General features: G+C 38.2%; 1 protein-coding gene across 1 annotated transcript in view; it reads right to left on the bottom strand.

Annotated features, from left to right (window-relative positions):
* Positions 1 to 396: 396 nt before the first annotated feature.
* pdia5 (protein disulfide isomerase family A, member 5) overlaps positions 397 to 13,986 on the bottom strand; it is a 47,431-nt gene continuing 33,841 nt past the window's right edge. The window contains exons 14-18 of the mRNA XM_046845614.1: positions 12,432 to 12,595; positions 10,103 to 10,233; positions 6,831 to 6,901; positions 2,643 to 2,777; positions 397 to 2,521 (exon numbers count right to left, since the gene is read on the bottom strand). Coding sequence (XP_046701570.1) covers positions 2,441 to 2,521; positions 2,643 to 2,777; positions 6,831 to 6,901; positions 10,103 to 10,233; positions 12,432 to 12,595 — 582 coding nt within the window. The 3' untranslated portion in view covers positions 397 to 2,440. The remainder of the gene's footprint in view (positions 2,522 to 2,642; positions 2,778 to 6,830; positions 6,902 to 10,102; positions 10,234 to 12,431; positions 12,596 to 13,986) is intronic.

The raw sequence follows: 13,986 nt of genomic DNA, 5'->3' as shown, positions 1-13,986 counted from the left end.
CATAATAAGAAATAAATCTTTAGGGATGTGGAAAGTTACAATTATTTTGTTTTTGTAACATGTCTACATTTAGGACATTTTTACCATGTGTTACTCTTCTGCCAATAAATTAGTTTTCCTGTACATGTAAGATGGTAGCAACAAGAAAATGCCACATGGCCACTTGAAGATTCAGTTTTTCTAATATGAATTGTGATGATTAAACAAAACAGCTCCAGTACTTTATTATTTACCGTTTTGCATTTCATGACAAAATATTAACTATTAAATATATGAATGTAGGTGATACCAATTCTAAAACAAAAATACAAAGTTTAGCAATGTGTACAAAGTGTGAGAGAGAGAGAGAGAGAGAGAGTGAGTGAGTGAGAGAGAGAGAGAGAGAGACTACTTGCATGTCTTCAAAATGTTTGCCTCTTTATTTTGCAATGTGTTTATTCACAGGGACAAAACTGTACATATGGCTGGGGTATGAATGAAAGACAGGTGAAAGTGACTTCTTGGCATCAATGTGACATGGAGAACTTTGGGAGAAGACAAAGCAAGATTTCCTTCAACAGACAAATGCTTAGGTAAAGAACCACAAAATGAGGGGAAAACGAATACACTGGTGAGCATTCTTTTTATGGTTAATGCAAAAACAACAACAAAAAAGTAAAAAAACAAAAACAAACAAAACCCCCTACATATTTAGAACCAAGTTAAAAGAAGCTGTCTTTACCTTTTGGCTACAGTTTCAATAAGTGATATAAATGTAGCACTTGTGACGTTTTTTAAATTCTTTTTATTTTTGAGCTATCCTTTGGCTCAATCAAGTGAATACTTTCTGACATAATTTGCCCAAACATTTCAAACTGAATCCAGTCATTAACAATCTCCCACAAACAAATGTAAACAATTCAGAATTCAGTAACCCAAGCTCCAAGTACCCAGCTAAAATGTGTTTTGCTATCCCTGAGAACGTTATGCAGAATGAAAAGAATCAATCTCTTGAATAATAAAACATGTTTAGCTACAGATAAGCGTATTAAATATGTATACTGCCATAATCAGAGTGTTCCCAACACAGTAGCAAAGTTACCTCGGAGAGTATAATGATACAATGCAATGGTCCTGGAATGATGAATGAATAAGATTGCTTTTCAGAACCTTCACTGCCACACTGGTTGAATGAATGAGTGCATTTCTATTAAACAAGAAGAAAGAGATTTTTTCTTCTCTTTTTATTGTTATTAATAAAAAATGGTATACTCCTTTTGTACTCCCTTTTGAGGGAAAAATCAAGAGGAGCTTACAAAAATTTCCTATTAAAATAGTGTAAAATAAATATTATACGTGTTGCATAATATGGACGTGAAGGCTGTCATTCATACTTGCTCCATTTGTTGCGATAAATAGCCAATAAAAAAAGTGAGGGCTTATCAGTATGCCCCTACACCAGTCCGAATTGCTATTAAACCTGAATTAATTAATCAGACAACTGCCTTAAAAAGATGAAGAAAAAAAAAAGAGAAATGTATTTACGCGATTCCTGCACTGACCGTAACATCTATATGCTATTTACTATGCAGTACAAGCATTCACAATGGGGCTGCACTACAATGTTTTTAATAGGGCTCTTGATTTTAATATGAATACTAATGATCAGAGATAAACAAACAAACAAACAAAAAATGACTAATTTGCGCTCAGTTTATCCTTTACGACTAAATGATCCTTTTGGCATGTTTTAGTTTTCCTCCGCAGCTATCAATCAATCACACAGAATAATACATAAAACAAAGAAGCAACCAGCTTTACCATACAATTTCTTCTAAGCTCTGTTGTATTTTGGCCCCACTAAGTCTCTGGAATAATCCAGGGTGCACTGCACCACTTGAAGAAAACATATTCAAACATTTAAGGCCACAAATTCGAGCTACGTTTTCTTTTTTCTTCTATTGTCTTCCTAGTCCAGGATGTATTTGATTCTTTTTTTGTACAAAAATACTCAAACGTGATTGTATACAGTATGGGTCCTCTTTACAAAGGTAGGAATGGTGAGAATAAGGGAGACTCTGTCAGCATCAAGGAGAACTTTGGGTGACTTATGTAAAGTAGCTGAAGTGTCCGCTTTCACCCTGAAGCCACCGGACACTTAGAGCTGTAGAATGAGTGTTCAGTATTGCATAGATTTAAGATGTAGTTTGATTAACTGTCACAGTATTTGGGAGTAATTGTTCTTGTCACAAAATGTGCATGAAGGGGAAAAAACAACAACAACAACAAAGCCAAGTCTTGAGTGGTCTTGTGGCTGAACATTGGTATTACAAACATAAGGCTGTATAAAAATATCCACTCTAAGCTGAGGTTTTAACATGTGGCATCAGTGCTAGAAGGTTCCTGCCCAGTCACAGTGCAATGACAGACTCCTCCCCTGTTTACAGCCACACCCACATTTTTAGAGCTCCTCTTTTCGCTTCCCGACCTTCTCTTGGTCTCGCCCTCTTAGGCTTCGCATAAACCCGGTGAAGCCGGCCTCCTGTACACAGGAACAACAACAACAAAAAAATCATTCAAATAGTATAATGATTACGGTTTTTATTAAATACATGACGTTGAATAATCGCATTTATTCAAATATGTGAAAAGACGTGGCTCACCCCTCTCTCGCCATTGTATTTTTCACTGTATTTGCCATAATTGTAGTAGTTAAAGGTTGGATAGCCTTCTACACCCTCCTGCTTACACAGCTCATGGTTCTGACCTTTGGTGCAATCCACAGCAGCATACACAATCTGAGAAATGACATTCAAAATGTGCAATTTAATCCCTATTCAAACACAGTCAGTTACTTAACTAAGTTTAACCAAATAACAATTATGCACAGGAACTAAACAGCCCATAAGTGAAAAATGCTTGTATATAGACCGTAATTGACATAGTGCGACACAACGTTATCTGTCCATAAACCAGCTGTTTAGCCTGATCCCAAAACAGTTTAATAAGAAGCTTTTGCTTAGGGAATGATTTACTGTCTGCAGAGGAAGTGAACAGATTTATGAACATATCAACAGGCATGTGTTTATGATGATGATGATGATGATACAGTAGATTGACATCAATAATGTTGATAATTTCCCACCCAATTTGTGGGGAGAAATGTATTACTAAATCTACAATATATGCCAAATGATTGTGGACACCTGACCATCACATCCATATATGGGACTTCTGTAAAACTGTTGCCAAAGTTAGAAGCATCCAATTGTCATAGAATGTCTAACATCTCCCTCCAGTGCAACTGAGGAGGCCAAATATGTTTCCCCAGCACACCAAAACAAGGTTAATATTTAATGGTTTACTGGGATTAAAGTGGTAGAATTTGAGTGACCTGCACAAATGACCGCAACCCCAATGAATTCAACTAACAAAACCTGTGCAACAGCCCTGCAATTTCTACTCCAAAATCAAATGTAGAACTTTTCCAGAAGCGTGGAGGCTGTTGTAGTAGCAGATTGTGATACATACTTTGCAGTCAGATGTTCAACAAGCACATGTGTTGTGCCATATAGTGCATTTAGTAATTGTTTATAAAGATCTGTTTGCATCAGTAATGGCTAGTCAAAGCTCCATCTAAAATGAAGTGTGAAATCTAGGTATAGGTAAATGTACACTGATTCCAAAAGCAGTGGTGGACAGTAGAGGTATTTCCATTTGGGGAGACTTTTCCTTTAACTTTACTACATTTCAGAGTCAAATGTCTTACTTTTTACTCAACTACATTTTGCGAAATCAGTCGTTCCTTTTTGTTTATGAGTGGATTAAAAACTGGTCAAACACACAGCGAACCACCAATCAGAACGCTGCACGCTGTTTTTAACTTGTTTTGATTGGCGCTTGGTGGAATCTACTTAACACCAACATACAATTCAGCATTAATTAGAACATTTCGAAAGGAATAAATGATAGAGGAAACTCCTGACTCCAACCAGCCACAACAAGCGTGGCTTTATTTGTGTTTTTTATTTTTTATTTTATTTTTTGAAGTAGTTAAAAAGAAGGTTTTGGGCTCATGATAACTTTAATAGATATCAATCAGTATTTGACTCATAAATATCATTCTATTAATAGTTTGAAGTGCTGAGAGTAACATTAGGGTCTTTTCACATACACTGAGTTAAGATGATCTAACAAAAATGTGCTAAAAATAATAATAGGAACATTTTAAGCTGTTATAATTCCTAGTACTTTGGATACTTAAGTACATTTGAAGGCAAATACTTTTGCTCTACTTTTACTCAAATACATGGTTTATGTACCTCTTCCACCACTGGTTAAAAGACAGCTCTTGATCTAAGATATGAGGGTGAATAGTTAAAAGTTATTGGAAGGGATTCTGACTGGACAACAGAAAGGTGTTTGCCCCATCTCTAGGAGATCATAAGTTCCAATCCTGGCTGCGATCATTCCAGCAAAACTGGCCAGTGTGGCATTACACATGAAAAAGATGGCATTAAACACTGCCTTATCAATTAGAAAGTGCGTTCCGCTGCTTCATAGCATCAGCAGCAATTCAGAATGGTGGCTGGCTTCATGTGTCTCAGACATGCTAGAATTCTCCCACTATGGTGTCATGTGACTATGTGGAAGGAAAAAAAAAGTTTTTGTAAAACATTGATTAACACAATAGTAAAATTTACAGATGCTACTTGAACAATAGTTTGCCTTTCGTCTTCGCCATTGAAAGGGGCTGAAGTGTGTTTCATTCTTTTAATGGTGTAAAATGTTTGTCAGTCAGAAAGCACACAAAGACAAAGCCTGAGGCTGAATTATTAAACATTTAAAGTCATAGCAAGCAGCTTTGACAGGGTGAAATCCCCAATGTCTTAATAATGTGAATGAGTCTGACAAAAATTACAATGTGCTCAGACACATTTCAGAAAGAAAAAAAAAAAAGCACAGAAAGGACAATGCAAAAAAAAATTTCAGAAAATCCTATGGTAGTAAAGTACATCTTATAACAACGGTACATTTAGAAGTAGAACATTCAGGCCGGGTTAGAGGGTCAAGCACAATCAGGCTAATCAAAGCAGTTCAAGACCTACCTGCTACATAAAAATGTCAAATAATTTGTTGTTCATTTATGGCCTTTGGGAACGATAAAGTGAGGATATTAAGCCACAGTAGTGATGAAAACAAAGCAGAGCCACTAGGAAATGTTTTGTTTCAAGCTTTTTTCAGCCAATTCTTCTATTGATTCCCATACAGTTGCTTTACGACTGCGTGAATAAGTGCAACAGGAGAATTATTCTCTGGAGAGAAAATCCAATCATGTACTGGCAACGGTTTCATCAGGTGGCCCTGGTTAGAACAACCATTAATGAAAGATCTTGTTATCCACATCAGGCACTAATGATCAGCTTTAAGGAAAACCAAAAGCCGTAGTATACGGCTAATTAAAGTTCCTGATGCGGCTTAGTATACAACAGGCTCATTACGACTGCAACAAAGAGCCTTTGAAATAAGGAAGCCACAGCACTCTTTGTGCTTGCTCATATTTGGTTCAATCAGTGAATGAAAACCAGGGACCTAACAAAGCTTTACTTATTAAATCCAGCGTTGCTTCCCACTGTAGTAGTTTATGTTTAACTGGGACACTTACACTTGTTTGTTCGCTATAAACAACACAACGTACCATCAGAGCACACCTAGATGCTGCATTATAAATCAGGAAAATGAAAAGTCAGGCACTTGGCTGTTATCTGCACACTTGCCACACATACTAATGTACAACCTAAGAGAGAGACAGGGAGCACTAAAAGATAAAGGATGAATTCTGGATGAAAACAAAACAAAAAAATGAAGGAAAGACTATATTTTAGCAAACAAAGCAGCAGGGAAAGTCTTTCGAGCACAATTCAGCCATTATTCTGATTTTAATTAAGACAGTTTATTAAATTTTATTCCTGTGTGATTAACAGTCCTGCTCATGCTCTGTCACAGAATCAAGTTCTATTGATAAAGAAATGGCTTCGACACTTTTTCTCATAAACTACCAAATGAATACGTGTAGGTGTTATCCATTCTAACTGATCACAGCACCAGCAGATGGAGCTTTTTCAATATGCTAGCTGTAGAGGGGCACAGACCTTCACATGACTACCATTTCCTACAGTATGAGTGCGGACCATCAGGTTGTTGCTAGAAGTACACAGAGAAAGCAGCCAGATCCCTTGAGAAAAATGCCTTTCCAAATCCGACTCAATCGGATTAACGATTGCATGCAAGTTTAAATGCAAGAACTATCAAAAGGTCAAAGATGGCTGACATCATGCATGATGCGTTTCAGTTGTTCGCTAGCAATAAGTTCTCATTTCGTTTTAATGACTAGTGATGAATGAAGTTAAGAAAGTCACAAATGATTCTCTGGGGAATTTCAGAGGTGGGTCAGCTTTTTGGAGTGATCCTGAGGCGATAGTTAGAGAGAAAGCGTTGGACAGGGAAAATAGAAAGATAGAGGACCAGAAAATAGCTTCATGTGGAAAACATTAGAGAACTCAGTAGGGAGTTTAAACGTTTGAAGAACAGCACTGTGCCAAAAACATGCTTGAAGATAAACACATGAAAAGCAGATGGCCATTCACATACACTGCATGTACTGCACATGTTACTGATCTAACACTCAGAGCTAAAGGGTGGCACAAAAATGTGGAGTCGAGAATCTAAAATTCCAGACCTCGGAAAAGTTATGGCAAATTCGAAGCGATTAGAAATGCCGTTTTTTTTATTTTTTTTTTATTATGATGGCTCTTGACAAAATAAAAAAAGGCACACAAGAAAAATCTCACCTTGCGGTCCTCTTTGAAAGTCTCAGCAGCTGTAATGAAGTGGGGGACAGCATTCTTACAGTGCGGGCACCCTGCAGAGAAAAGCGTGTCATCATTTCATCTCAGTCAACTGAATGGAATTTCATCTTAGCCAGCATCATCAGAGAAAACATTGTGATGCTACCTATCAAAGCAAAGCCCATAAATAGTCAAGAGTGCATACACGGAAAAATAGCAGTGATGAAATACAGAACATAAAAACACAAGGACGAATTTCAAGAAATCAGAAATGTCCTCAAAAGAATCTCAAGCCGCGGAACGTACGTCTTAGCCTTTACATTGTTTACTAGCACCTGCTGCGGTTATCGTTGTTTATATCTGACTTATTTCACAAAAACATTCACCTTTACATAAAACCGCTTAAATCTTTCAGCATTCTTTTTGTACCATGATTTACATAACAAAACAAAACAGGTGCGCTAGGGAATGAATTGAAGACTGGATAGTGAGGTGGGTGTTGGATTATTTTTTGTATAACTGCAAGTTTTCAACTGTTTACACCATATGTACACTTATAACCATTTAGCAATGTTTACAGCTTTTTGCTTCCTAATTTAGTCTTTGCTAATTCCCACCCCAGTCAGGTATCTCCTATCATATGACAGCTATCAGTTTGAAAGTGTATCATGTAGGGGTGTAAGGGTATACGTATTCACACCGAAATATTTTGGTACAGGGCTTTCAGTTGCAATCCTTTTTACGTGCGGAACATAGTTAAAACTTGAGTTCCCACAGAAAACTATAAAAAAAAATTGGACCGCAAGTTTGTTTGGTGTTCGCCAGAGTTTGAACCAAACCGTGACTTAAAAACTGAGGTAAATTATGGTATCTTTTCTGCTGTTCATAAGGCAACAAAAGAGTGGTGTATGAGTTACAGAGTTACAGGAAATATGAGCTTACAGACATGATGACATCATGAGGATTTGAACTTGCAATACAATAGGGCATGTTGTGGAATTTGCAATAAATAAGTTACTTCCTCTTATAACTTGCATCATAACACTTATACAAAAAAAGAGGCATTCCAGAATGTAAAATTAGCCGAATATCTACAGTGCCCTTTAGTTGCACTTGAAATAACAGTTAATTAAATTAAGAAAACTGCCAGCTTTAAATCTGACTATAAGAAGTGTTGACACTGGGGACAATTAGATTTCTTAAATAACTAAACAGTTGTAATCAGTTTATTATTATTTGACATGCAGGCTCCAGCATTCTAGCTGTTACAATAAATATATATTATTATTATTAGAGCTCATGAATCTAAAATCAGTCTTTTACCCTATAGCCAGCTCTATTGGCAGAACTGCTGCTACAGAAAATTAATCAACACTTTCTGATTAACCGGAATCATGAAATTAGCAGCGGTGTGGTATAAACAGCATTGCACCACTGTACCCACTGTAATCTGGGTTTCCAAATGAAAGTCATTACAGTGAAGGAGCCCAGTTTCACAAACCGGTGCACTTAAAACGGCACCTGAGGGTAACCTAATGATGCTTGGAGTCCCAGACAAAGGCCTGCTTGTGTGCACAACACAACTCCTAATTTCAGTAGCACAGCAATCATTAGAATAATGAAGCATAAATCTGCTGACCCACCTACGGTCTCATGCAGCTGTTAAACTCGAAGCACAGAAAGTTTTCAAAGCTCCAGACCTGTATCAAGTCTATGTGACCCTGCTTTTCCTTTCATGTCCCTCACATTCTTCAAAACAAGAATCTGGAGAGCAAGCTATACCTGCACTTTCAAATAACAGAGAAAGCACTACAGGAAACTTGCCCTTGTGTCTAATGAATAAGTCTCATGAGGCTATTCAGGATTGTATAGGGGGAGCCTTCCTCTCTCTCTCTCATACTTAATACAGAATACAAAAATGGAAAACGGATAAATTTGCATGGTCAGACAAACCAGTACATGTTTGCATTGTACATCAGCAGCATATTAAACCAAAGAAAAACAGTGTGTGCAGTGACAAGTCAATCCCACAAATGTTCCCAGAATTTGCACCATTAAGTTACAAACTTCCTTGTTTTTGATAAGTATAATGAAATAACGATTAATGAGATAATTAATATGTACTTGGACGCATTGCAGTCTGAAATGAACCCTTGCTGATGAAACATTAAACCTATTGCGTGAAATGTTGCAGCTTTTCTCTTATATCATGCATCCTGTTAAGCAAAGACAAGACTCTTTAACCTGGGTAATAATCTGCCAGTATATTTGATTTCTCTTATTAAAGCTTCATCCTAGACTTATATTTGCACCACACCAACAGCACTAATAAGAAATTTGATTAGTAATTTAGAACAAAGATAAAAAAAAAAAAGGACCTAAGTACCGACATAAATCACAGACATTCTTCCACTTGATATTTAAAACAAAAAGATATTTCCTTTGCTTCTAATATTATTTTAATTATACACATTCATTATCAATTTGTTAGGGAACAGTTAAAGAGAAGTCTTTAATAGATAAGTACAATTATCTTCAGGCCATTGTAAAAAAAATAAAATAAATGCAGGGTTCCGAGGGAAGAGGAGCATTTAAATTCAATAGAGGCGCCTCTGTTACAATTAACTACTCGTCTGAGGGCATTATAGTTTTCGTTTCATTTTAAGAAACAGCTTAATCACACAAATCCCTTAATAGACCAATGTTACACAAAATATTCCACAAATCCGAGACAGGGAAAAGGAAGTGCTGGTTTTTGTAGGGAAAATGAAAGCTCTTGGTTAAATCTTTGAAGCCTCCATCAAAGGAAGCTGAAAACATCTTTTTGGAAGCGCACCTTGTGAAACTGCTGCTGTAGCACATTTGCTCATTTATTTCCCTTTGCTTCTTTCTGTTGTAAATATTTAGCACGCTTTTCCACGCAATGACAAAAAGAAATTAAAATACCGTGCCGTGAAGTGTGCAATCTTAATAATTGCCTGATGCTACACTAACCTGTTGTTATGAAATTCTTTTTATATACGTACCATATGCTTTTATGATTTAGCGATAAATAAGGCTAATTAGGGTTGGGCTAAATAAAGGTGACAGACTAGCACAGAACTCGCATTGTGATATTTCAGGTCTAAATAACAACGATCTGCCCTTTTCTAATGCCACAATCTTACTTTGAATCAATGCGTCCGAAGTTCTGTGATGTTTCATTCTAAACATTGCATTGCATCGATGCCACAAGACGCAGCATCGCCTAGGCATTAGGAATGCAGTCAACTTACAGGGAGCATAGAACATGACCAGGGCGTGCTTTTTCTTCTTGAGAGCTTCCCTGAAGTCCTCGGCCCCGAGGTGACTCACGCTGGATGGCTTCTCCTCCCATGACTGCTCAGGAGGAGGGGGAGCCTGAGGACTGGGAGAAACAGAGAGAGGGGAAAAAAATTGTCACATTATAGATCAAAAAAGTGTAATACCTGAAAATGTAGGTGATCTGGAATAATTCTATAATGATACAAATACTCGCGTTATATTATAACACAGCGATTATAATTCAATAATACTAAGTATTGGGACATCTGAATCCTCCAGCTATATACGGATCTTTTCCAAACTTGGAGTTGGAGGCACACAACTGGGGGATACAATTTGACCTTCATTCAAACTAAGAGACCTAATCTTGTTCCAGCATGTAAACAAAGTGAACTCAATGAAGATATGGTGTACATGGTTTGAAGTGGACGATCTTGAGTGGCCTGCTATTGAGCTCTGATCTCAAACCTACAGAACACCTTTTGGATGAACTGGAACGCTGCCTGCACCACAGACCTCCTCAACTCCCTAATACCTGAATTTACTAAAGCCCTTGTGGCTGAATGAGTACAAATCTCACTGGGTACAAGGATGACATGCTTCTAGACTATTCTCTGGCACTGAGGTTCACTTGAAATCTGAACAAGTCAGTCACTAGCATCTTCAAATGATGTCTAAAGTCCTAGCTCCTCCAGAGGTTCTTAAATGAGCACTTCGGAAATGAAAAGAAAGAAAAAAAAAACTCTTTCTAACTATTTTTTCTTTTAACAGAGTGTTTAGACTGATGGTAGTCTGTGTCTTAAAGAATCAGTATTAAAATGCATTATTGATCAAGACCTCAAAGCAATTTGTAAGTCACTCTAAATAAAGGCTTTTGACAAATGAGGAAATGTAAATGTTTTAATAACCTCTATTTTTTTGGGAAGGTTGCTGTGGGGATTCATTCAGTCACAAGTGCATTAGTGAGACAAGGTACTGATGTTGAAGACACAATCAGCATTCCAGTTCGTCCCAAAGGTGTTCAGTGCGGTTGAGGTCAAATTCTTTCTCTCCAAATCTGGCTTTATTGCTTTTTGTGCAAAAGAGCAGGGTCATGTTCTATAAAGAAAATCTGTAATGCTACTGCATGCAAAGAGATTCTATACTTTCTTCTCCGAGACAACGATTAGGGAAAGAGCATATGTTTGTGCATATGTTTGTGATGGTCAATCAGAAGTCTATATACCTTTGGCCATAGTGTAAATAACATAACTAATGCCAACACATACATCAACAAAAACCTTTGCAATTATACTTTCACTTGGTTTATACTTTATAGTATAAAGATAAGATAAGTGACATCAACACTTGCCTCAAACACGAAATAGAAAAGAAAAAAAAATCTTTGTGGTTTGAACTGAAACGTTTCGGTTTTGTGCAAAAATGGCCTCTTAACAGGTGCACACACTTCACAGAGCCACACACAAACACACACATGTGTAAATGCACACACAAGTAACAGTTACTGTTCACCCCACGGGTCCTCCAGAGACAAGTCCTTTTTTGCTTAAGGGCCCGAAAAGTCATGAAGTGACCGATTGAAGTCAAGCACCACTGAACATACGCCCGAGTGTGTGAGTGAGCAGACTGCCACAGTACAAAAAAAAATATATACATTCTTTTTTTCAAGACAGGGACAGCCACTCTTTTAGTCTACGCGTGATCTAGAATAAATCACAGTTTACAGCCTCAACATTATTAGAGCCCAAAGCATATGGAAACAACCAATGGACCTGCGCTACTTTGCCAGGATGCAGTTTTTGCGTCTAGGAGAAATCATGTCTGGGGAATTGTTCAGCTGGAAAATCATTCCGCCTCCGACATGAATTCAGGGGGAAGAAGACAATGTGACACCTCTTCGGTATTTACGATGACTTGGCTAAAACATTTGGGTATGATCTATTCAGCATTGACACAGTTTCAGCATGAAGTCTGAGAGATTCATCCTTCCTGCATCCCCTTTCCAGAGCAGTCCCATTGTACCAGGCACAAACACACATCAGCCATAAACAAAAAGGAATAAAACAACAGCATTTAGACGAGCTTACGTTAAACAGACGTCTCTAAAAAGTTACTTGTTCTTTCGTATTGCTGTAGAAAATATAATTATGCATTAAAAAAACTAAACCTAACAACAAACCTAAAGTTGATGTGAACAAAAGTAAAGAAATGAGATGAATATGCTTGTACTTTGAGATTTTATTTTTCCTTCTAAAATGGTTAAAGGGACAGAAACAGAGGACGAAAATAAAAGGAGCTCACTTCTGCAGCCACTCGATGATCTTGTCTTTGGTCCGTAGCTGTGGTAAAGTGTACTTGTCCTCTCCCTGCTCAAAGTACTTCACAGTAGGGAAGCCTGAAATCTTAAAGCGCTCGGCCACAGATTTATGGATGGTGGCGTCCACTGCTGCTAATACACCTGGGCTCTAAAAAGACACATCCAGCAAAACACAGGCACATCACACAAAGAATGTTATTTGCAAAGAAGATTTTCAGCACATATTCTAGCAGTATAAGCCCTTTTAATATTGACTGCTCTCTATGGTTGTGGACGCCTCTTGCAATTGGAGGAGAAAACAGTGAAAGGCTGAGCGAGATTCGGAGCTCCTGCAGGTTTTCTGAGAAAATAAGTAGCTGCAACTCACAGGGGAAAATAAAAATCCCTTCAAAGTTTCTCGAAATGTCACTGAGCATACAGGGAGTGCAGAATTATTAGGCAAATGAGTATTTTGACCACATCATCCTCGTTATGCATGTTGTCTTACTCCAAGCTGTATAGGCTGGAAAGCCTACTACCAATTAAGCATATTAGGTGATGTGCATCTCTGTAATGAGAAGGGGTGTGGTCTAATGACATCAACACCCTATATCAGGTGTGCATAATTATTAGGCAACTTCCTTTCCTTTGGCAAAATGGGTCAAAAGAAGGACTTGACAGGCTCAGAAAAGTCAAAAATAGTGAGATATATTGCAGAGGATGCAGCAGTCTTAAAATAGCCAAGCTTCTGAAGCGTGATCATCGAACAATCAAGCGTTTCATTCAAAATAGTCGACAGGGTCGCAAGAAGCGTGTGGAAAAACCAAGGCGCAAAATAACTGCCCGTGAACTGAGAAAAGTCAAGCGTGCAGCTGCCAAGATGCCACTTGCCACCAGTTTGGCCATATTTCAGAGCTGCAACATCACTGGAGTGCCCAAAAGCACAAGGTGTGCAATACTCAGAGACATGGCCAAGGTAAGAAAGGCAGAAAGTCGACCACCACTGAACAAGACACACAAGCTGAAAGCGTCAAGACTGGGCCAAGAAATATCTCAAGACTGATTTTTCTAAGGTTTTATGGACTGATGAAATGAGAGTGAGTCTTGATGGGCCAGATGGATGGGCCCGTGGCTGGATTGGTAAAGGGCAGAGAGCTCCAGTCCGACTCAGGCGCCAGCAAGGTGGAGGTGGAGTACTGGTTTGGGCTGGTATCATCAAAGATGAGCTTGTGGGGCCTTTTCGGGTTGAGGATGGAGTCAAGCTGAACTCCCAGTCCTACTGCCAGTTTCTGGAAGACACCTTCTTCAAGCAGTGGTACAGGAAGAAGTCTGCATCCTTCAAGAAAAACATGATTTTCATGCAGGACAATGCTCCATCACACCGTCCAAGTACTCCACAGCGTGGCTGGCAAGAAAGGGTATAAAAGAAGAAAATCTAATGATATGGCCTCCTTGTTCACCTGATCTGAACCCCATTGAGAACCTGTGGTCCATCATCAAATGTGCGATTTACAAGGAGGAAAACAGTACACCTCTCTGAACAGTGTCTGGGAGGCTGTG

The sequence above is a fragment of the Silurus meridionalis genome, chromosome 3, assembly GCF_014805685.1.
Source record: "Silurus meridionalis isolate SWU-2019-XX chromosome 3, ASM1480568v1, whole genome shotgun sequence".
NCBI classification, from domain to species: Eukaryota; Metazoa; Chordata; class Actinopteri; order Siluriformes; family Siluridae; genus Silurus; species Silurus meridionalis.
This window is presented reverse-complemented; position numbering and strand designations above follow the sequence as displayed.